Below are 24,286 nucleotides of genomic sequence, written 5' to 3'. Positions count from 1 at the left end.
AGAGCAGGATTATTGAAAATCCTTGACGAGATTTATATTGACTGCTGTAGCCTTAAACTATGGTTCCTGACAGGCGTGGAGCGCACTGTCCACTGAGAAGCCACCACCGATACAGTCTCAAGCCATCACAGAGCATAACCATCCAGCAAATAACACACCACCGGTCCGGCTCTGCAGCCTGTGACAAAATAATAGGTTGAGTCATTAACAGCACCGCCACCAATGATTAGTTCTTTGGAGGGCCTGATTATAACACACAGGAAGTGCTGGTTGCTGTAGTTTAAGAGCGTGGTAATGGAGGAACCTTGATTTTAGCCACATCTCTCCAAGTGCAGCTTAATGGTAGCAAGACTGTCAGTATTGGAGGAGGAAGGAGGAGGGGTGGGGGGATCATTAGCTTGTATTTCACAGGCTCTTAGAAAGCTGGCCTATATTAAGGTTGTTTCTCCCTCCCCTCGTCTCTAAATGAGGGTGCAGGGAGAGGTCACATGCAAAGGTTTCCCATGATAGGCTGGAAATGAGGAAAATAAAATACGGACATCACACCCCGGAGTGCAAATTTGTTTTAACAATGTGAGGTGTCCGGAAAGCGTTGCTGGCATTCTCACTCGTATGTGTGAGTTTGTTTGCGGCTTACCTTCCTTTACCATGCCCACACTCAGACACTTCTGGAAACGACAGTACTGGCAGCGGTTCCGTCTTCTCTTGTCCACAGGGCAATTTTTACTGGCCAAACAGACGTACTTGGCATTCTTCTGTACTGTTCTCTGCAGAGACAATGAAGCAGAGGAAACAATAAGCAAACCAAACACTTTATTTATTTGATTTTATTAGATTTTGCCTCCTGCAAATAATTAAAAACGAAGCTTGCAGGTCAAATTTTAATTATAATGTGAAAGGCTACGGTGCCATCAGTATAATTAGATAAAATTAATTTCATAACATGCTGGCCTGCAGGAGGGACAATTTTATTAGCGATTGCCGCTGACAATAAGGATGAGCGCCAAGCGTGCTGAAGCTGGTCCCGCGAGACAGGCAGCTCGGCGTGATAAAATTGTTTGTGAAACTCCAGGGTCATCTCGTAGCTCCTCCGGGGTTTTGTGGATCGCGCCTCTGAATAGCCCTTCTGGGTACTGTTTTCTCCTCGGCTGGCTCCCCGCGATTATTACTGACCTTATTAAAATGAAATCAAAACGTTCTGGGCGAATTTCCGTCGTCACTACTGTTTCAAGGAGAAAAATATGACAATAAGTAATTGAGTAGCCTGCTTCGCGCGAATACGGGGAACTTAGCGAAGGACGCAGCATTCACGCCGGTAGCCTACTACGAGAAAAAAGATATGTATTTTTGCAAGATATTCATAAATGATACACAATTTGTCGCACTTACAGTGAGTTTTGTTAATATTTGACCTTACAATTATATTTTCATTTGATCTGGAAAATGCATTCGAAACATTAAAATGGTTTATTTTAATTTAATATTAGTTATTCTAGTATCAGCAAAATTCAAAACATGAATAAAAATTAAATGTGATTACTGTTGCACGCATTTAGGGTGAACGATCCAGAAAGAAGGCCCTTGTGCCCAGTTTAGCGTAGCCTAATGGTTTCAAAGGAAATTCATTCCTATAAATGAACGGAAATTGTCGGGGTTACGAAGGTCAAGTCCAAATTCACCTAACCATAGCAATCTGTATAGAGCAATGAACTTGGTATAGAGATCAGTGAGGGCACTCAGCATTTCCGCTCGGCCTAGCGCGTCCTCCGTGTCAAGTGTGCGAATATCGTGTAAATGCCCCTAATGCACATAAAACAAATAAAACCAATTAAGAACAGGCACGGCACACGTGTCCATTCCCATAGGAGACTAATAACCAAGCAATTTATTTTATGTTTCCCTTCCTCGAAAAGGGTATAAAGCAACATTTCAAAATAATAAAGGTAAATTCTAAATGACAGGTTCCCGTATGCACAAAATTGTTGCTATCGCATGAGCTTTAGGTTTTTCTCCTTTCGCACAAATGCATTAGTGAATGCCCTGTACTGCCCGACAGAATATCTGGAAATTGTATTAGAGGCTTTTCCCATTAATTTGGCATTCTTTATCCATTGTTTTATATTCGAACCATGCATAGTTTTTAAACAACATTATTTCTATGATTGACCAGTGTCAATCATATATGCATCTTCTTTTCTTTCTAAATAAGTGAACTGATTATATACATCAATTCTAAATTGCATTAACATTAACATTACTTTAAATATATGTAAAATAATGGTTAACATATTTTTCAACAAGTGTATTTTTTTATTAAAATGTGAAGTGATAATTACAAGTTTGTGAATTAAATGCATCTACTAATGTGGTCTTACATTAAAGCGCATTTGAAGCACATTCAACAATTTGAAACCGGAACAACACGAAATCCCCCAAAAAACCCTCTCTAAATGAGCTTATTTTTTAAAGTTACTCTCACTTTTCAGTCTTAAATAACACCAATTACAATTAGAAATGCTGCTCAAAACAAATCTGAATATGAACATAGAGCACTTCAGCGAAAATTTACATTATAAAAACAGCCACAAAATAAATTCCTAGCTCAGTGGCATAGCTAGGAATTTATTTTGTGTTTGTGTGTGTGTGTGTGTGTGTGTATGTGAAGGGGGTGTGAATGATTAATCCTCTTCACCCCCCACCCCAAACCTTCCTTTGGCTACATCTCTGGTAGGCCTTGGCCAATTTCTCATGAACAATCAACTTTTTATCTTGCACAAATACTGAAAATAATTTCCACATTGGTGAAAATGAAGCACTGCCAGTTGCAGTAACTGGCTGACACAATCTCCCGTAGGCTTATGCTGTGGTGAATTCATGGGGTCGTCCTCATAGCTATGAACAAAACGATGAGTTTGCTAGGGACCCCATGCACCTTTCTACCTCCTATGGTCAAATCTGTGCCAAAGGCCCAGCCTCATGGATCCATGTACTAGCTCCATTGGCCTGCTTTGTTAAGGGGTACATCTTCTCCCCAGATTGGGTAGACCACAAGTTAGGCAATTCACGTAGCAGGCCAAATGCTGCCCACCCACAGGGGATGACACAACGCTAACTCTAACGACTGACAGCCACATGGAGGCACAGGTTAAAAAGTGTCCTTCCCAGGGACAGCTAGTGTTCACATCAGCCATCGACCCTGTAACTTCATTGGTCTACGTAGCTGCAGAGTGAGCACCACGTGGTCTCACCCCATGGTCGCACAGTCTGTACCAGTCTAGGGGCCAAGGAGCGGTCAGAAATGCCCCACAAATAACATGCTCTCCTTCTTGGCAAACTCACCTTGGGGTAAGAAGCACATTGGCACTTCCATGTCCAGCCACACTCTGACCCCTCTGTCACGGAAGTCTCCCCAAAATTAGAACGGGACAGCTGGCTGTCAGAGGACCTAAGTTATAGTGCAGTCATATCTATCGCCCAATAGCCATACGCAAAGCACAGAGCTCATATCTGGTGATCAGACCTGCTGATCCACTGAGCTTGCTCTTAGATTCAGGTAGTAGGAGATTCGTATTCATACACCTGTGCAATCCTAATGCTCTTAAATGCTCCAGTGAGAATGAGCAGCCACAGTTGCACATAAATGGGAGATCCTCACCTTAACCTCCAGGTAAACGAAAAGTCAAAAATGAATTCTGAGAGTGACAGCATTTGCACTCATGCCTGTATGATTGGTAGTTATTCTGTGGGAACAATCTGTTGTTCTCAAACAGAATAATTAATTTGAAGAGTGTGGAAGTTCAGCACATATGTATCTTCAAAGCCTTTTCTTTAGCAAACAAGAGCATTTTGCTGTGTACATACAGGACAAAGCTAGAGAACTCTACCCATATTTCTCCTAATATAGGTTGTTTTACTGGAGTGCACAACTGGCATACTGGGCAGGCTTTGTTCTGACTGCGATTCATAAAACTTTAAGGTATCTTTATGAACATAATGGTACTACAGCATAAAAGTACCTTTATTAAGAAAGATCTTTATTCAGCATTTCATCTCATAATACGCTTCATAATTAGCCATTCAAGCCTAGTTAAAACAAAGCTTGAAGCTCAATGCCATGCACATTTAAATAAAGCACCTTCACTGCAACAATAGCATTTTTGGGGAAAAAGCACCACTCTCTCTCATCACAGGCGGCATTTTGCAGGTCTCTGATATATACTGGTAATTAACTTAAGGCATTTTTTCAGATCATTTAAATGCAAAACTGAAACTGACCAGACTCGGTTAATGGTCCTCGGTTAACAGAGGCTAGACCAGACAATCAATGCCAGAACAACTGTATACTCTATCCATTAAACTGGCATTCAAATGTTCTGTGGTTCACAAAATGCAAACCACATAGCCAAACCCACTTCCCAAGCACTATGTCTCCAGTTCTATTTCTTTTCGCTCGCACATTCAGGCTGAGAATTGAATATCAATGAATTATCTGTCCTCTTCACACTGGGTTCTTAATGCTCCCTTTCATGAATCTTAAAGACAATGCATAAAATACTGGATTTATCGTCATCTTTTGTTTGTCCACAAATATATGCCCACTGATTCCAGTAATCAGTTAGCGATCTCGCGGCTGAAACGCATGAACAATGGAATAATTGGTTTAATTCCTGCCATGTTACCAGCATCCCACACGGGAAGCACAAATCCATACTCTGTGACTGCTGACGGGCAGAGCCTGCGTGGCCTCCGCGCGCGTTTCCGCGGTTCGACAGCGACGGCCCCTGTGACACGCAGCACAGCGGTTCGCACGTCTCCTGTCTCCCCTCCACAGCCTGCTGCTGTGCGGTGAGCTCCGGAGGACAGAGAGATGGCAGGGGGAGAATTTACATTTACACCGTCCCCGCGCCGCGCCGTGACTGACAGATGTCACTCTGACACCTAACAGGAAGCGTGGCAGTTGTTGCACCTGCACAGTTCCCCTTTCTCCTTTTCATTTTTTTTATTTTTTTACAGAGGCCCCTTACATATCCTTTTAAGACTGCGACCTTCCACTGCACTCTGAATCTCTTCCTCTACCCTTAGGCTTAGGTCAATGCTTTAAGCTACTAAAGATTGTCTGACAGATACAAATATTATTTTGTTCCCTAAACCATCAGTTTACTCAACAAATTAAAAAAAAAAAAAAATCCTCTCAGGCACTGAGCACTTTATATCAGGTAACGGTGTGTTTTCTGTGTGTTCTATTTTGTCATGTGATTCTTTTTTTGTATTGTGTTTAATCTTGATTCTGCACATCAGTTGCCCTCTGGGATTAAAATAAAGTCTGATTCCATACATCGCTCCTCAGTCGCCTCTCCAAAATGCACTCAGCTGAGTTCATACAGCTGCCGTGTGCCCTAATCTGCAGGTTGAACAAAAATGTTCAGCATATGTCTTTCTTAAGTTGTACTAAAATATGATTCATGTATGATATGGTTGATGTATCAGGACTTGACAGGCTGTCGTTAGCGTTTAGTAGGTAGTTGCATATACTATACTCATTATACTTGCATATACTATACTCATTATACTTGCATATACTATACTCATTATACTTGCATATACTATACTCATTATCCTTGCATATACTATACTCATTATACTTGCATATACTATACTCATTATACTTGCATATACTATACTCATTATACTTGCATATACTATACTCATTATACTTGCATATACTACACTCACTTTTGCCCTGTGCTGGAGTCTATGTCATGCTTGATAAGGGCATTTGCCATGTAAATGCAGACATTAAAAAAACACATAAATTAAGACATAAAAAAAGGTGCACAGGTGGGATTCATAAGTAGACCATCACTATTTTCTGCCTGACGGTGATCAGTGATCGCTGCCTCGCATATACATTATGTATGCTTCTGTGCAATGTTTTAGCCCCGCACCCGCATGAACTTTTCCTGTTGCTTCATTGTTTTTATGAGAAGGACAGCAGTAGGGGAAAAAGGAGAGGAACAGACAGGCTCCTGCATGTCCTGAGACAGCACAAAAGTAGGAATCCAACTGATCCGCATGCTCTGTATCCCAACTGTACCCCATCAAGCCTAACCTGAATTTCAAGTCAGTCGATACAGATGTTTGGAGCGCCATGACTGTGGCTGTTTGCCATGAGACCCATAGCCATCCTCCCTGCAGGAAGGGAGGAAGGTGAACTATCCCCAAAGTGAGCATAATCTCAATTAAACCACGGCCAACGCTTTGCAGCCATGCACAAAGTTTGATTAGAGCTGCCTTGTCAATCAAGTTTACAGATAGCCGTAAAAGGACAAGAAAGCTGGCAAGGTCCCCTGTCCACTTGCATTTTTGCAAAAATGCTGGAGCACAGCAATTGACCGACATCTGGTTCATTTCAGCCCTTGTTACCCCCCTCCCTCTCCCACCACAGCCCTCACACACACACCCCCTCCACACATGCACACACACATACACACACATACCCCTCACACACACACACACACACCACACACACACACACACCCCTCCTCACACACACACACCCCACACACCATACACCACTCCTCACACACACACACGCGCACACACACACACACACACACATACCCCACACCCACCGCACACCTCTCCTCACACGCACACACACACACACACACACACACACACTCCCCCCTCCCTCACACACACACACACACACTCCCCCTTCCTCCACACACACACACACCCCCCCCCCCCACACACACACACACACGTGCAGCATGCACAGACTCCAGCCCGCGCCCGCAGTGCTCCCGGGAGCCAGCGGAGGCAAGCCGAAGCAGATTCATGACATGTAACATGTGCTAATAGCCGGGCTTAAATGAAAAGCCTTCGGGGACCCCCACTCTTCCCCTCCTCCACTCCTCCCCTAATCAGCGGCTATCAGACGGCCAGCTCTCCGCAGGCAGCATGACTGGCAGTCACCGACGGCCTCCTTCTAATTAAAAGTGCTCGGGCACTTTTATTAATTTTATTTTCTCAGAAGAAGGAAGTGGGTCAGTTTTAATTGGCTGACCGAGCACGTTGAGGGTTAATATTAGGTGTATACTGCCGACTTGATCTGTATTGCCTTAATTTGCCCATCTCCATTTAATTAACTTGTTTGTCATGTTTTATTTAATTTATCTCGGGTATTAATTTGGAAGATTATCCTTAAATGTTATTCATATGTTTAGCTTTGTTTGGCTTCTGTGTCTCTGTCAGTTTTACACCGAGCCCCCTTTCACGGTTGGAAGCACAAAAGCAGTAGATCACCCTTGACATATTCATGCCTATATAGTCAGCGGTGCAATGTGCAATCCCACACTTGTGAAAGAAGGAAGCAGAGCACACAAGACTTGCATGAAAGAAAACATAGAAATGTTGACAAAAGTACAAAAGGATAATTGGCTCTTTCTGTCAAAGGTTCAGTTATACTATTTTATACTATACTAACACATATTTTTTGCAAATTGATTTTTTTATTATTACAAAGCATGCCTTTTGAGCGCTTATGTCAAAGCAACAAACTTACATGATAGCTTAATTCACTCTGAGAAAAATGCTGGGCTCCAATAATGCTTTTTTTGTGTCATGACAAAAATAGTCTCAGTAGTTACTGTGGATATGAGTCCCCTGCTTATGAAAGAGTTCCTGTGATGGCGGTTGCGCGCAGTAAACAAGGTATTGTTACAGATCATTATTCACAGACTGCAGGATAGTTAAGTTAAGATTAGAAGATTAGAAGTTCCTCTGCACTCTACGCTTTCCTTTCTGCAAAATGTCTTACACTTGAAACAAGTACTCACAAATTTAAAAATGGAGTTTTTAAAAAGAGGTTTTTCTTTGCTAATTATTTTATCAGAAATTAGTAAAATGACTAATAATAATAATAATAATAATAATAATAATAACATTCTATTAAATTAAAATATTTAACATTATTATTATTGTTATTGTTATTTAAATTTCAAAGAAACCATTTAGAAAACACGATAATGTGAAAAAAGTCCACTTGGAAAATAAAATGTCTACTTTTCACAATTTTTGCATGAACAATATATTTATGCGAAATAACCAAAAATACTGGTGCCATGTAGTGGTACGCACATACATTGCACACTAATGAGTTTTTACTGCATCATTTAACATGTTCGCGCAATGCCCTGTGAAGTGGACAGATACGCGGGCGGTTGTTCGTAGCTGACGGTGTAAATGCGTGTGGAGTGGGTGGGGCCCTGTCGGTTTGGTAGCACAGGTCTGAGGTGAGGCTGCTGGGGAGATGGCCCAGTGTGTAATTCCGGCTCCGCTCGGGGAAGGGAAGGCTGGCAGATGCTTCCAGTGCTGACGGGCGGCACCTCGGCACAGAGGATTACAGTAATGGACACAAAGGCCGCAGGCCCACCAGTCCCCCCGCTTTTATTAATTACTAAATAAAAACAAATTGTGAAACTAATTGAAAAGAGGGCTAATTTATTTCTCTAGACCACAGGCGCTATTCAATTATCTTTTTTTGCTGCCACTCTCTCTTCCTTTCTTTATTTCTTTGTGTGTGTGTGTATATATATATATATATATATGTGTGTGTGTGTGTGTTTTTTTATCTTTAATCATGCACAAAATGTCTTAAGCAAATTAGGTAGTACAGAATGAATGGGGGAATGAATGAACAACCGTGCCTGTGCACTATTTCAGACGTAAATCCTGTGGGGTTATGCTTATTGCTTTTAGTGTGCTGCAATTTATGTGTGGACATTTATTTTTGTATTTTATGTATCATTTGTTTTTTTTTAGAGGTGAAATTTTAGCACTGAGCATTTAAAATGACTTCCAACGGAGTTCCAGAGAAACTGCTACATCAATATTCATCTGTTTCAAAAACACGCAGTCGTAATTTCATCCACTGTATATAATTTAGTCATGTTTTATTTAATCTGTACAAACAAACAGGAAGTGACTACAGCTTTATGACTAAAATCATTACTCTCTGTTTCAGCCTACATAAGGCAGAAATATGCCTCATAAATCCCACTGCTGTTAAAAAATTATTGGACATTCAAACGCTGTGAATTTGATAACTATGTTGTGAAACTGTGTTGTGTGAATCTGATATTAGATGTAAAATAATACATGTGCTGTATTGAGATTTTTTTAGAGAAAAGCTCATTTGGAGTTGTAAAGATCCAAAAATATTTTCTATTTACAAATATTACTTATTTACAGGGTTGTTTGTGTTATGCAGTTAAAATAGCAAAACCCCAAAGCCCCTATCCTGAGAGAACTGAAACAGTGTCATCAATTGCTCAAACTGGACTGGGAGCTGACAGCCAGATAATGTGGGTGGGTCACAGGTCAATCTTTTCAAAGGAATCCCTACTATTCGGAATAAAGGGCTGTATTTCACAAAGCACATTTTTTTTCATTTGGTAACCAAGCACTGGTTATCTTAAAGAATAAGGTTGTAAAAAAAATCCTCACTTTTGCTGCCAATTTGGTTCGCCCCAAAAGCACGCCTGTGAGTCACATCCACCGTGAGTAAAAGAATCCTCTCTCGACAGCGCACTGCTAAATCCTTCGTCCGGCCAAATCGCAAAAATCAGGGGTTCTGCAAACGGAGCGCCATTTTTTAATCCTTTTTTTCCTCAACGGCGCTGTAGTGCTGGTTCTCTCCAGCTGGTTTCCGAGGGAGACGACCCTCAGAAGTGCCGTGGCAACCGGGCATCGCCAGGGCCCAGAACGGCAGCTCAGATAATTTGTGAGAACACTTGATGAGTCTCCCCGTAAGAGAGAGAGAAATGGACAGTGAGAAAGAAAGAGAGAGAGAGACAGAGAGAGCGAGGGTGAGAGAAGAGAGAGAATCTGGGCTTTCACAGCGCCCACTTGCAGGACAACAGCCACTCTAAAGAAATACCCTCGCCAGCATTGTGGCTGTTCAGTCACGCCGCCGTTGCTACAGCTAGCCGCCCGGCCTTGGTTCCACACCCACTCCAGCAGCACAAAGCTGGGAGCGCGAGCGCGACGCACAGCCCCCTCCACAGCTGTGCTTCAGTGGGGAGGGAGCGTTCAATCAACCCCGACGCACACCATGGGAACGGCACACAAGACAGTTCAGACCAGCATGCAAACCACTGCAGCCGCTACAGCGGCCACGCCAGCCAGCCTACAGTACAGTGCTCTCTCGAAAACAACAGACTGCACAAGGGACGCTATAGCTTTTTCACAAACAGTGCTATCGCCCGCAATTCACTCTGAGCTGGACATTAATGGAAATTACGAGCCGTACAAAAACAATGCTGCGCTAGCTTTATCAGGGGCATCAAGAATTATATGTCTGTAACACCATTAACGTCTTGAAATGTATTAATAATATTATAACATGCCTGAACTATCATGACTGAACTGACCATCCAAACAACATTAAACCATTAAACTGATCTAGACAGAAATCCCCTCCAAAAGGAACTGCACTAAGAGTTACTCAGCTTGGCGATCTGAAGCCAGGGGAAGGACCAGACCAGGAGTGAGAGGGGAAGGAGACCCCAGACCAGGAGTGAGAGGGGAAGGAGACCCCAGACCAGGAGTGAGAGGGGAAGGAGACCCCAGACCAGGAGTGAGAGGAGGTTAAAAGCAGAGCGGGGGGAGTTACCTTGAAGAAGCCTTTGCAGCCCTCACAGGTGCGGACGCCGTAGTGCTGGCAGGCGGCGTTGTCGCCACACACGGCGCAGGTGCCCTCCCCTGAGGTGGAGCGGCCGGGCGGGGACGGCAGCCCGCTCTCCCCCCCCAGCAGGGGCGGGCAGGGCCCCATCCCGAGCGGGCGGAAGTGCAGGCCCCCCGCCTTGCCCATGTGCAGTGGGTACATGTGGGCTTCCAGGCCAGGGTGCTGGATGGAGGAGGACGAGGCGGCGGTGGAGGAGGAGGAGGAGGAGGAAGGCGAGCGCTCCGCCCGCAGCGGCAGTCCCAGGCCCGCCTCGTAGCCGCCGTGCGGGGGGGACTGGTCGAAGAAGTGGGGGAACCGGGGGGACTTGAGCGGCCCCGACTCCATCAGCGGGCTGGAGCCCATGCAGGTCTGCGGGACGGGGGGCAGGTTGTGCGGGTCGTCCCAGAGGAAGGAGGCCCCCGGCTGGCCCGGCAGGCCCGGGGTGGTGGGGGTGGAGGGCGGGGACTGCTTAAAGTACATGGAGGTGCTGGGCATGGTGTCCTCGGACTGCGCCAGGGGCAGCTGCGGGGGCGGGGGGTAGGGCTCCTCCTCCTTCTTGATCAGCGGCCTGTGGTGGGGCACCTGGTACAGGCAGGAGGACTTGGGCTCGTAGCTGCCCTCCACGAAGACGTTGAAGCTGGGCAGGGAGGTGGTGGCCGCGGCCGCCGAGATCTCCCCGCTCCCAAGCTCCATGCCCAGCTTGGTGTAGTCTGGGTTCATGATGTCAGAGCTGTACTCCCCAGGGTACGTGAAGGTCTGGGTGCTGTAGCTGGAGCCGGGCGGGGACGGGCCATACTGGGCCTGTACGCAGGGCATGTCTGCAACGGCCGCCCCACAGGCAGAAACAGAGCGAGAGAGGGAGGAAGATAACAGGAGAGAGAGTGAGGGGAGAAAGAGAGGGAGAGTGAGTGAGTCAGTGAATAAGAAATAGAGAGGGATAAAGACAGAAAAAAAGAGCAAAGATAGAGAGCAAAATAGAGAGAGAGAATTTAATTTAAAAACATCCTCATTTCAACAGCAGTCATGTTCATTCAGTCAGTCAAGATAACAAGATCATCTTCACAGATGTGTACACACAGCTATACAACACTATATAAGAGAGAAAGAGAGAGCATCAATGCAAACACTCCTATCTGGAGTATATAATACTGATTTTAATGAAGGGCCACCATGAACCAAGCAAGTCCCCCAGTGCATTCCCACAGGAGTTCGGCCTTCTCATTCAGTCTGACCACAAGGCAGTTTGTCTTTTGAATGACAGCACCGAGCGTTCAGCGCGCGATACGTTTTTACGTATTACACGATTTTTCAATTAATTTCAGAGACTGCAGAACTCACTTCATTTCTCCAGCAAGTGAAAACAAACAGTCAAGCATGCTGCTCAGAGTTCAGGACAAACCACTTTGCTGTCAGATTGAATCAGGCTTTAATCGTGAACCACAAACCACACGAAAATACACGAAATGTTTCTATCCACGTTAAAGCATTTGAATATCCTTCATTGTGTTAGTGCTTGGTAAGAAAAGTAACCACCCCCCTCTTGAAAGACATGTGTTAGTGATTGAGTGACATTACATTGAGAGTGAAGCTGAGGTAGCAGAGTGAATGACAGGTTGGAGGAGAGCTGAAAGACGGCTGTGGGCCTCCACCCACCGGAGTAGAGTACCAGCCATGCAAGCAACATACACCCTTTCAAAAACAAATAAGAGCTTTGAGACAAAGTGCAATTTTGACAGCAAAAACTAAAACATATCAAGAGGTAATATGTATGTAAAAAAGCTTGTGAGCTTTGAAAATTATCAAATGATTAACCAGTCATAAAAATCATACAAAGTACATTTTTATGACTAGTTAACTTTTTCATTCCTAAGATTTCTATAATTATAAGTGTATAAAACAAAAGAAAAACATTAACCGGTTCTTATATTCTTTGTTTCAAACCTAATAATTAAAGATTGCACTTTGCCACAAAATTTCACATAAAGATGTTAAATCCACAGTGCAGTGTCCCCTTTGCCTCCCGTGGCTATCTTCTGACATCATAAAGCAGGCAAAAGAGCCTCACCTGTGGACAGATAAGTCCCTGTTTGTTCTATGCACTCATTAAATTTTAATAACCATCACTGTGCCTCTTTCGCACCCCTGTAGTGCAGTGGGAGGGCTAAACCTGTCCTCTAAATCATCCGGGGGTGTGAAGCGCACAAACACGCACACACACACACACACACACACACACACACACACGACCTCCACCTACAGCAGCCTCCCTGACGTCAACTCAGCCATCTCGCCCGAAACGGGAGGCGTCACACATCCGCATCTGCAATCGATTCAGCCAATCGATTCGCAGAAAAATGCCTCAAAAAAACTGGACAGAGATCTTTAAGATCTTTAGTGGCAGCACCATGGGACAGCCAGAGATGTGCCAGGGTGTGTCTGTCCCTCTCATTGGTCAGCCATGCTGTCAGGTCTGAACTACCTCGTCAATCTCAGTGGCAACTTGGGCCTTGCATTACAAAAAATAAAAACACGTAACAAAACAAAGGGGCTGAGCGAAATACCTCTGGCTAACAGTCTGCCACTTCATAAAATGTAACGTCAGAGCTGATCTGGGACCACCAAGCCAAAAAAAAATGGAGTATATCCGAGAGGCCTGCTTATATCTGAGAGACTGCAGGTCTATCCAGAGGAGCTGACAATGCGGAGGGCCGTGTGATGGAACAGCTGAAAACGGGGGCCGCGTGCGGGGGGCAGGTGGTGCACAGGAGCCAAACCCCACCGAGCATCATTACTTAAACTGCCCTCTTTCTCTGGAGACCACCAGGCTCAGAGCCCAACCACTTAACCTCAATAACACCCCACACACCCACCTGCAATTGGCCTGCAAAGACTATTACACAGCTATTATTATTATTATTATTATTATTATTATTATTATTATTACTACTACTACTACTACTACTACTACTACTATTATTATTATTATTATTATTATTATTATTATTATTATCACTGCCATTAATTATCCTCTTACTATTTCCTACAGTTATTTCATAATTGCACCTCCACCTAATTTCTTCAGAAATAAGTTATTTTGCTTTTTATTTAAAATACTTGTTTACAATGTTTACATTTTAAACATTGCATAAATACTCGTAGGATTATTTTTTTTTTTACTCGCAGAATATATATATATATATTACACGAGTATTTATACAATGTTAAAAATAACACCTGGACAATATCTTTAGATTCGCATATTCCCATAACAGGCTTATATGTTGCCGTACTCGTTACCAGTTGTGTTTACAATGCAGCTGAAGCAATGACATGAATCAGGCTACATCATGCGCATTCGAATACAATCGTTTTCCGCATAAAAGATACTACAACTTGTCTCACGTGTTCTTGATACTTGATCTGCTTGAGTAGGCTGTGAAAACACAGCATATCTTACTGCGAGGCCGGATCCGATCGGAGTAAAATCATACGGCTTGCCTTATCAGACAAGTTACGTAACAGCCCTCTACCTTAGGCTGTTTAGTTTAAAAGGGAAAATAAAGCACGTAGATGTGTACTCTGTGCGCGGAGGGAGGAAAGGGTGCCTGTGTAATCAATCGTGCCTGTCGGCGCACTGAGATTCTCAGTGTTTGCTCGTTGCGCTCAACCAGGGAACTGTCAACAAAGAAAACGTCCCATTGACGCTGTTTACACAGGTTTTTCGTCTGGTGTCCCCGTAATCACTAATATTCCAGTACGTAATATTTGTTTAGTAAAATCAAGGGACTTATCAATTATGTACGGATCCTTTCCCTCTGATGACTGGTGCGGCAGTGTACACAGACCCGTCTATGCACACATATCCACACATTCGCGCGCACACACGCACACAGCCACCCGCGCGCAATCTGAGGAAGTTCTTCGGAAAACAAAAGACTTCCCTACCACTCTCGATATCTGTAGCTAATAAGCGGGACTTTAAATTAAGATGAAATTATACATCTTCTTTGTAAATTATTATTAATATCCATAAAACGTTTCTGTTTATATATATACTTAACCCCTTTTCAGCAAACATTATTACCTCTATCACAATACCAATAGTGTAACAACAACAACAACAACAATAATAATAATCCTTTGGGAAATGGAAAAGGTCAACTATATCTTTTAATATACATCTCAGAAGGTAGTTAACACACAATGGCGAAACGTGTCAAAACCTATATATTGAACTTGCTTTGTTACAAAAAAAAAACAGTTTTGTTAGTTCTCTGGCAACTTATAATAATAAAATAATTAAAAAATCTGTAAAATAACACAGAATTTAGTTCATAGGAAGAAGCAATGCAATCTTTACTACCATAATTCTTCTGTGATATTTATTTAGAATCATCAATATACCTTATAAACTAGCCTTCCAAAGCCTATAATCATATCAATGTATGCATTAAGCCTCTTAAAAATAACAATACATCAATGATAATAGTTATTCAGTTATTTACTAAATAAAAGACAATGTAGACAATGCAACCACTGAGAATTGCAGACGAGAAAAACTAAACTGTTCAATTTATAAGCGAGCACAAAAATCTTGTGTTTTTTAATAAAAAAATCTTGGGTATGTATAGACTGTTACACCGTTCATTAAAATTCTAAAATGATCATCTTTGTCATATAATTACATGTTTGAAGACATGTGCATAAAAATGAAATGGGCTACTGAGAGCACGTTCGCCAAACAGTCATCAGCAAATGTTCCAATGTAATAGTCAAAAGAATGGAGCGTTTCATGAGTCAAACTTTCTTGCAGGAAATACATCACAGAGAGCAAAGCCTGCTCTCTCCCTTTCTCCCACTCACACTGGAAAGGGTGGGTGAGGAAGGAGAGCCTGTGACATCACCGTGTGGTGTGGGCGCCTGTGCAACTGACCAGCTCTTCCTCCCACAAAGGAAACACACCCCAGCCGGGCCCTTTCACAACCCGACTTTGAAGGGTACTCTGAGCAAGGCCACTTTCTTCCGCTTTTGAGGTTTGTGCCTCGTGGTCGACAACCCATTTAAGTGAGTTATCAACATGTTTTTTTCATCTTTCTTTTTTGGGGAGGAGTGACTGGACAAGCCCTGACATAAACTTTTGAATGGAGCAAAAAAAAAAAATTTTGCTTTGGAAAAAAAAGGGAATTAATTCATTTCTCATCTGATGTATTCCAGGTTTGTTTCAAGGATGCTCTAAAGTATTTGTCACAGCCTTGAGGTTATATTTTCTGCAAAGATTATGTGATGTCACTGACAGTCACTGCCCTGAAACTGAAAAAATGTATCAGTACTTCTAGACTTCTCCCACAGGCACCATGATAAGGAAGAAAAACCCTAGATCTTATTTACATTACTATAATGTAGGAGAGCTGTACACACTCTCTGAGAGAGAGAGAGAGAAAGAGAGAGAGAGAGAGACTTCTGCGTCTGAATATAAAAAAAGATTTGTACCATCTAATTATGCTTTATAGATTGTTATTTTTATGTATTCTGCTTTTCCAGCCAGTTATTGAGGATCTTATCTGAAATATTGTACCTTTCACAAAAACATTTGCCCTGGCGTTTCTGTAGTAGTGTGTGTAGCATAAAAACTTGGTCTGAGTGACCTCTCAGGCAACTGATTTTATATCTGCAAGATAAGATCAGACACCTCCACAAACCTTCATTAAAATAAAACCAGACACCCACCACTTTGGACTAAATCTGGTCAAACCAAAATAACAGGACACTGCAAGCAAAAGTCCCTGTAAATATCTCAACGTCCCTTGAATATGTTGCTGCCTCTTGCCACTGTTCTGGTGGACTTCCCATTTACACTCAAGCCTTGCACAATAACCTGGATATACAGGCAACTGCACACACACCCCCACACACACACACACACACACAAGCACACCCATACACCCACACACACATTTTTCTGGGATTGCATATTTATGGACACATTCAATCCTAAAGGTCAAGTGTATATGATTATCTAGTCATTCAACAATCAAGACATTTTTATTTAATTTGTAATTGTTAAAAAAGGTGACGAGAATGACACTTCTGGTGTTTTGTCTTTTATGTTTTACATGAAGAAATTGTGAATGGGTTGTGAGTAGTAGGCTGTGAATGAATTGTATGAAAGGTCGTATATTACGGAGGTTTATTATCATTAATAGTGCATTGTCATTTGTTTGTTTCCCTCTTGTTAATGCGAAAATGGCACAGAAGGATGCCAGAGGCTAACCCATTTATGAAAAAGAGTGCATAGAGGACGCAACTGTTATCAGAGGACAGACACCAAATTAAGATGCTTTACACACAGCTTTTCAAACGATCAACGACAAAGCGTATGGAACTGAGAGTTTAAAACAAGTTTCTAACCTCGAGGTGTGCATTTTAGGTGGATAAAATGCAGCTGTTCCAATAATTGTGCGCGCTTGCTCATTGTCAGAATGCCATAGATCTAACAAACAAAAGATGAATTGCAGAAATGAATAAACATTCTAATGGCAATGGGAAACTAAGGCATTAAAGAAGTAGGTGTATAAAATGGGCATGGCATTCATAAGGACGCGCGCAAACATGAAACACACGTGCGCGCACTCACGCACAGACAAACAAATGATCAGACCATTGGAAGACAAGTGATACATCCTGGACAAAGGATCACAAACAGGACATATAAACTATGGCGTCTACTTCAAAAAGTGAAACATACACCATGGAAAATGGTTGTATATTAGCATTGCCAAACTAAAAATAACAGTATGTTTTTTAGGTTAAAACTTCTCCTACGCTACGGCCGCACGTCTGATATCTCAACCGGAGGGCACGAATCTAAAGCCATTGCGGTGTCTCACGAAACGGATGGACGCTATGGTAACGTCTTGTACTTCAGGCGAACCAATTTAAATAAAATGGGGATTTTTCATATTACATGCCGACCGCTAACAGTTGCGTTTTCATATAATAGATACGTGTCACATTTACCACAACAAATAATATTTAATATTTCTGTATAATTGTTATAAGATATATTGCACAAATACTTTACATACAACGAAACTTCGTTTCCATGTTTGATGTTCTGCGTGTATGTATTTTATTAAATGTTGTCTATGTCCTCTAACACAAAGATTCAAAATAATGTCAAACTAAGGGACAGTGCTTTTGCTTTCTCTACGTCGCCTACACCCGTTATTAACCCAATGTTTTTTTCGCGGTCCTCAATATATTGAGTAACAAACACCAGAAATAACAAAAAGTTTATTAGCTAAACGTAGTCCAAATTAGATCTAAGAGCCACTGACTATAACAAAGTAGCATAGTAGTTACGCATGGAAACAAATGAACAACGGACATACATTCACCCAATTAACACGCTGAATTATCAACATGGGCTACCTCAAAATATTAACACATTGAATTCACTTAGATGCTTAGGTGTTTTGAGCAACTTGTACATGGCACGGGTTTGCACTAAATTGACACAGCGTGTGCGGTTAGCGCAACTGGATTCAGTTTACCTGGTTGGAATTTTGCTCGCTGAATTGTGGTTGGTTTCCTCTGCGGAGGTGTAACAAGGCAGCGGTGAGAGGCAGCTTCGGCGGACGCTGCGCTGGTTGAACTGTCCGATAGCCGGGTTTCAGAGCTCAGCTGAGGGCGCTCTTCCGAACCGGGGTCTGTAAATAGACCATTACAAAAGCAAATTTAAAAAACGCAAAGGAAATCGCTTGAAAGACAACATTTAATGAAACAGTTCAGACTGCTGAAAATTCCGCCAAAAGTTAACATAAATAATAAAAACATGGATAATAATAATAGTTATTAATCTTAGAGCAGCCCCATAAAGTGGCAAAATAAAGGATAAAAACCAGGCTATCTCTAAATCAAAACTTGCAAATTGGAAGGCGAGACTGCACGTAGGCTAAAAGGCAATAAGAGCCGGAAATAGTCGGGAGAAAAAAAACATCACTAATTTACAGCAATAAAATGTATCATTATAATTACGATATACTCAATAACAATAAAAAGAATGCGTTTATATTAAGTAAAAACATATTTATTCGTTTGGGAGGTTATTGGATGAATCTGTACATGCATATCCTAGAATTTAGGTTATATCTCAGCAGGCTATATATAAAATACAAAGTAACAACCTGTGCCGATAAGAACATAAAAATGATTGTTAGAAAATGCTAAAAAGAGTAAAAAAAGTAATCTCAACTAAGGTGCTGAGGTCCATATTAACCCATAGGCTGTCACATATCAGTTCTAACAATGTCTAGAAAAGTAATGAAAAAACAAATAAGAGAAAGCAATTCTGTTGTAATTCTTTTGATAAAGAAAATAAAGAATAAAAATTGCACCATACAATACATCCGAATACATATTTAAGCAGCATAAATAGGCCTACTATTTAAAAAAAGTTTTCATTGAACATGAAAACTGGAGAAACCTCCGGCTTACTGAAGTGTACCAACGCTCAATAAATTATTTATTCGAGGAGCATTAAAATTATTCACCTGAGATATTCACACAATTAAGCTTCCGAGTCCTTCGCGTTTCACTGTGAAATATATTGAAGCGCATCACTACTGGCTATTTAAAAGAGTCTAGCGCCCCCTCTCTACAATAGCCTATACCATTTTTTCAGAAAACACAACCTCGTCAACCACCGAGCAACAGTCCCTGTTCCCAGCGTAAAGTAGATTCAGATGACCACCGGATAGAACTTATGGCTTAAGCAAAATTGAATTTATCGTATTTTAATTTATCCTGCCTTTTATTGACAGGGAGCAATAGGCTACATTTCTCAATTCCGTACTGCCCAGATTATAGCCTGTCTCGGGGAACCTGCACTGCTGCCTCGGCTACAAGCGAAGGCCAGCTGAGCGTAAAATCTTACAGTCAAATTCAATGACAGGTACAATGACATAAAACTGAATCATTCCATTATCATTTAAATGTTTATGGTTTTAATTCTGAACATACAAATGTTTCAGAATGTTTAATAGAATTTAATCATGGAAGAGACCCACCCACGAGACCCAAGTCAGACCGGTAGTAGACTGGTTACCTAGAGAACCGTGAATGATCTTTTAAACACGCACCTTGTAAGAGGCTGTAGCCCCGGCTTCAATAAGCCAGACAGTGAGAGGCTTTCTAGCAAACAAACGAAGAAAAGAGAGGAAAAAAATAAAAAGCTGGACAGAAAAACTTGTACAAGTACAGTAAATTAGGTAGAGGAACCAAGTCTGCCAGAGTGCTTTTACTGTCTGCCTTCTCAGTTCACAGCCTGTCTTTGGGAAGTAGAGAATATTGCCCACATATAGTTATAACACAAAAATATAAACGAAAGCACCAGTTATATGTTATGTAATAAAACTAGAGTTGTCTTTAAAAAAAAAAAAAATCAGGCTGACGTTGAGACAGAAGTGCATATGTATGTATGTATGTATGTATGTATGTATGTATATACTTTTTCAATATTGAATATACTTAGATGATTATATAATAACATAGGTTAGACAATATTTTATAGTAGCTAGTTTTGCGCTTGAAAAGCATTTGGTCACCAAGTCCAATAAAATCCTTACGCGCCATTTAAAAGATTAGGCGGTATTGTTATAGCCTGCTGAACTTTTTTTTTTGTTTGTTTTTTTCCCATTGACTGAATTTATGCGAGCTTTCTTGGTTGTCAAAGTGGTTAAATAAAAAGTGTTACAATATGCATTTCGTGTGTGTGTTCGTGTGTGCTTAGATGCAGCCTATTTCAGTTGGACTTTGTAGCAAAATCTATAGTTTGAAAGCCAACGTTGTCGTTCATTCAATTCAAAGGAAGTGAGGACCCAAGACCATGCCCGAAACTGCTTAGGGACACGTATAACCCACTGAAGGGCAACTTTAAAGTGCAAGTAGCCTACTATACACAACTGTTGTTAAAACGATCACGTGTATGATTGTAGCTTGTTGCCTAACAGCAGCCTAATAGAAAGGAAACGTAACGACACGAGAAAAACCTGATCACACCAGACCCAACAAGCAGACCTATGGCTATAGGCTATTATAACAATCAAATAATCAGACGAATTATCATCCAGACAACAATATTATGATTAAACCACACAACCCCTCAAAACGAAACCGCGTAAATCGGACATTCGAAAAGTGTTAATCTTATCTCACTGTATTGCCTTATCATCGCTATAAGCACAGTATTAAAAATAAACAGCAATTTCATTGTCATTTCTCATTCACATATTGACAAACACTCTTGAGTTTTGATTAGGCTAGATGTGTCAATAGCTTAATGACACAATATCCTTCACGGGATGTATAAGGCTGTCGTTCCGTTAAAACGTAGAAGTAGGCTATCTATAGGCCTACGAAGCGAAACAACCAAAGAAAAATAGACAGAATTAAAGGTTTCCTTAGGAACTGCCATGTGTGTAGCCCACTGTCTAAAAGAAAGGAAAATAGAAAAAGACTGGTTTCATTCTTGTATCGTCTATTTCAATGCTACGTGGTTGTCGGCAAGTGGCATCCCATTTCCATGACAACCAGAGAGAATATGATACCTTTAATTCTCATCGAATTCGCTTCAATTCGCCGGAGGACATCAAACACTTGAAGGCAAATCGGTTTCTTATCCTCTCTCTGTCGTCTATTACAAACTTGCAAATTCAACAGGTCAGCGTATCAAAATGCACGATAAAGTTTCTCTGTTCGTAGTAATTTCCATTAAAGAAAAGAAAATAATTTCGAGAACGCCTAATAATTCAAAAATTAAGTTTTCTTTTGATATGAGCTATACGATAACGAGCACACAACCATTCATTCATCCACAAGAATACTGATTGATACATACTTGCTTGCTGTAGAGGTTCCGTCTTTACATGTGATATTAACCCCCTTAAAGTTTCCGGTCGATTTCCAGCATAGTTATAAAAATCAAAACTTGTAGTAGATATAGCAGTTCGTATAGTCGTAGTAGTAGTTGTAGATGTAGTGACAAAAATATAAATTCTACTGAAGAAAATACTCCGATGTATGAGGACTAGATCCGCACGATCTGGTCTCCCCGTGTTAGTAATGCTTGATGATGCGCTCTGTGATGAAGTTGCAATGTGGCTTTGTTTATGTGGAGAGCTCTGTGAGAGAAAGTCTAATAGCACATTTATGTGTCTGCCTTCTGCATAGAGCTGCTGGTATGCGAGACGTCAATGTGACGCCATGGGAGAGGTGACGTCACTCACTGTAGAGCTCCAAACCTCGCTGTTACAGTAGACACATAAGACCTCTCTCAACACTGTGCCAAAGGAAAAAATAAAAAAGGGCGGTGAGTGTGGAGATGTTTATTTTATGATTCAAGGACATAATCTGTTCATATAATATGCAGTCGTGCGATTTTAATATTCAAATTTCAGAGAGCGTTTACTTTTAACTGTTTTGCGCTCGTATTGCTCCACATGTGCTATAAAAATCCAGAACTTTAAATACCATTAATAATGTTGTAGGCCACATTCATTCACAAAAGAATGCACAATAAAACTAGTATTGCTTTGTTTTTATATTGTTTCTTTATTTCGTATATATAAGTATGTGTTCACCTAACATGGGCATCCATATTGAATGCATAATCCTGTCATTTAAAGCACTCAAAACTAATTTCAAATTGGTTTCCACCAAATCTCACAGAACATAAAAGTATATTAATTACATCCATGACACACATTAACCCTATGAATGATTTTGATTGCTGCATAGCAACAGCAAAGCATACAAAAATGTACTAATAATGTGTGTAACTGAAAACACAATTTTTGAAGTATTTCCAAAAATGAAATATGACCAACAACACTTTTTGAAAAAAACAAAATAAAAAAAATAAAAATAGGCAAGCACTCTGCACTGCATCAGCCACAAGACTTGCCATTTTCTTGTGCTTTTCAGCTAATTTTACAATAGGCAGTGTAGATTATTCTCTTAACATACGAACCACAGTACCGTAACGTAATGAGCATCTTATAATTGGGGGGTCACTTAAAACATGCCCAGAGATTAATTGATCAGTATGCATTTGTGTAATGGCCCCATTACTTTTAAGGAGAGTCGAACTCTTGTTATAATTTCCTGTGAAACTGTACTTCAATATGAAAGCAAAGTTTTCCTTTGAGGATGGAAATGTTTGCGGACCAGCAGGGTTGTGTTCTGCGACAAACATAAAAACAAATTGATTTATACAGGCTATTTAGCACCTGTTGGAGGCTATTAGTGGTCAAATAGAAATAGGTGATGTGGGGTTTTCCGCTGGCCACAAAATATATTAGACATTCATAACTAAAACGGAAATACAGTTTAGATTATCGTGCTCTTGCTGATTACTATCTTTGACAAATAATGTAGTAAATCCTAAATCGCTGTTTCTTTTCATGGGGGATCTTGACGCTTGAGATTCAGGGAATTCACAACGGCGGCATTGGAAAGCAAAAAATTAAATGCGACGGCTTAAACCAAAGGGAAGACAAAATCAGCGACAGCCAATCACAAGACACATGGTTTCCTGGGCCACGTACTCGAATCTGGCCAATGATCAGCCCCCAAAGGCGGGGACAAAGCTTGACGCACTGAGGCGCGTGATTGACGCAAGCACTGTTACTAAAATTAGCAGCGGGAGATGCAGCAGTGTGAGATAGAAGAGATCCCATTCATTGTGCTGGGGCGGGTCCGTTTATTTTAGAAATTTGATTGTGATCCAGCAAAGCCAAATATAGTCGTAGACAGGTATTTTTAGCGGAAGCATGTCCCTGTTTTTACTTGGCAAGTTATAGCTTACAGATATCTATGTTTATTAGATAGTAACTGACAGCTAGCTAACTTGCTAAGTGTATGTCACTAATGCATGTTTTGTGAGGTAGCTAGTTAAGCTAGCTAGGCTACCATCTCGGTATTCTTGGATACTCGCAAAGTATGACTGATTATACGCTCAGTTGTCAGTCATTACCATTAGCTACGTTGTGGTACCTATTTACTTAGCCGGCTGCATGGTTAACGTGTTTTATTTCTTTTTTGTGTAAATGGTGAGCTGTTTGTTCGTTGGTATGATTGGAGCCGTTTAACGCGGTTGTTTGTTAAAGTGGGTCACACGACACGGACACTGGGAACTTTACGGGTAGATCTTGGACAATGTGCTGTCACAAACAGGTTTGTGAACTTAACGGCATGCTGGTGTAGATATATTTCTCTTTTCGCAAGCCAGCCTTAATAGTAGCCTTTAGATTTTTATTGGCTGGATAACTACGTTTTCATTCTACCGAACTGTTTACTGCCTAATGGGTGCCAATTCCTGGTTATGTCGACACAGCTATGTGGTAACTAGTGCGCGTGCAACAAGTTAGCTAGCTGACATTGACTTTTTGCGATACGTTGCTATTCTCGCTCAAAATTTAGGTAGTTCGTTTGCAAAACGGTTATCTGTAGATAATATCACTGACGGTCGTAGTTATTTATATCGAAAACCTCCTAGCC

At 41.3% G+C, this 24,286-nt stretch overlaps 1 protein-coding gene across 3 annotated transcripts in view; it reads right to left on the bottom strand.

Annotated features, from left to right (window-relative positions):
• Positions 1 to 22,007, bottom strand: part of nr4a3 (nuclear receptor subfamily 4, group A, member 3) — a 36,827-nt gene extending 14,820 nt beyond the window's left edge. The window contains exons 1-6 of one of the 3 annotated variants that reach the window (XM_064339727.1): positions 21,627 to 22,007; positions 19,870 to 19,921; positions 18,283 to 18,438; positions 17,138 to 17,219; positions 10,679 to 11,547; positions 638 to 767 (exon numbers count right to left, since the gene is read on the bottom strand). In XM_064339727.1, coding sequence (XP_064195797.1) covers positions 638 to 767; positions 10,679 to 11,547; positions 17,138 to 17,201 — 1,063 coding nt within the window. In that variant the 5' untranslated portion in view covers positions 17,202 to 17,219; positions 18,283 to 18,438; positions 19,870 to 19,921; positions 21,627 to 22,007. The remainder of the gene's footprint in view (positions 1 to 637; positions 768 to 10,678; positions 11,548 to 17,137; positions 17,220 to 18,282; positions 18,439 to 19,869; positions 19,922 to 21,626) is intronic. The other 2 variants (XM_064339720.1, XM_064339733.1) reach the window with 2 other exon arrangements.
• Positions 22,008 to 24,286: the final 2,279 nt, after the last annotated feature.

Source organism: Anguilla rostrata, chromosome 1 (genome assembly GCF_018555375.3).
Source record: "Anguilla rostrata isolate EN2019 chromosome 1, ASM1855537v3, whole genome shotgun sequence".
In the NCBI taxonomy this organism is placed as follows: domain Eukaryota; kingdom Metazoa; phylum Chordata; class Actinopteri; order Anguilliformes; family Anguillidae; genus Anguilla; species Anguilla rostrata.
The sequence above is the reverse complement of the archived record's forward strand: the minus strand, read 5'-3'. Positions and strand labels throughout refer to the sequence as shown.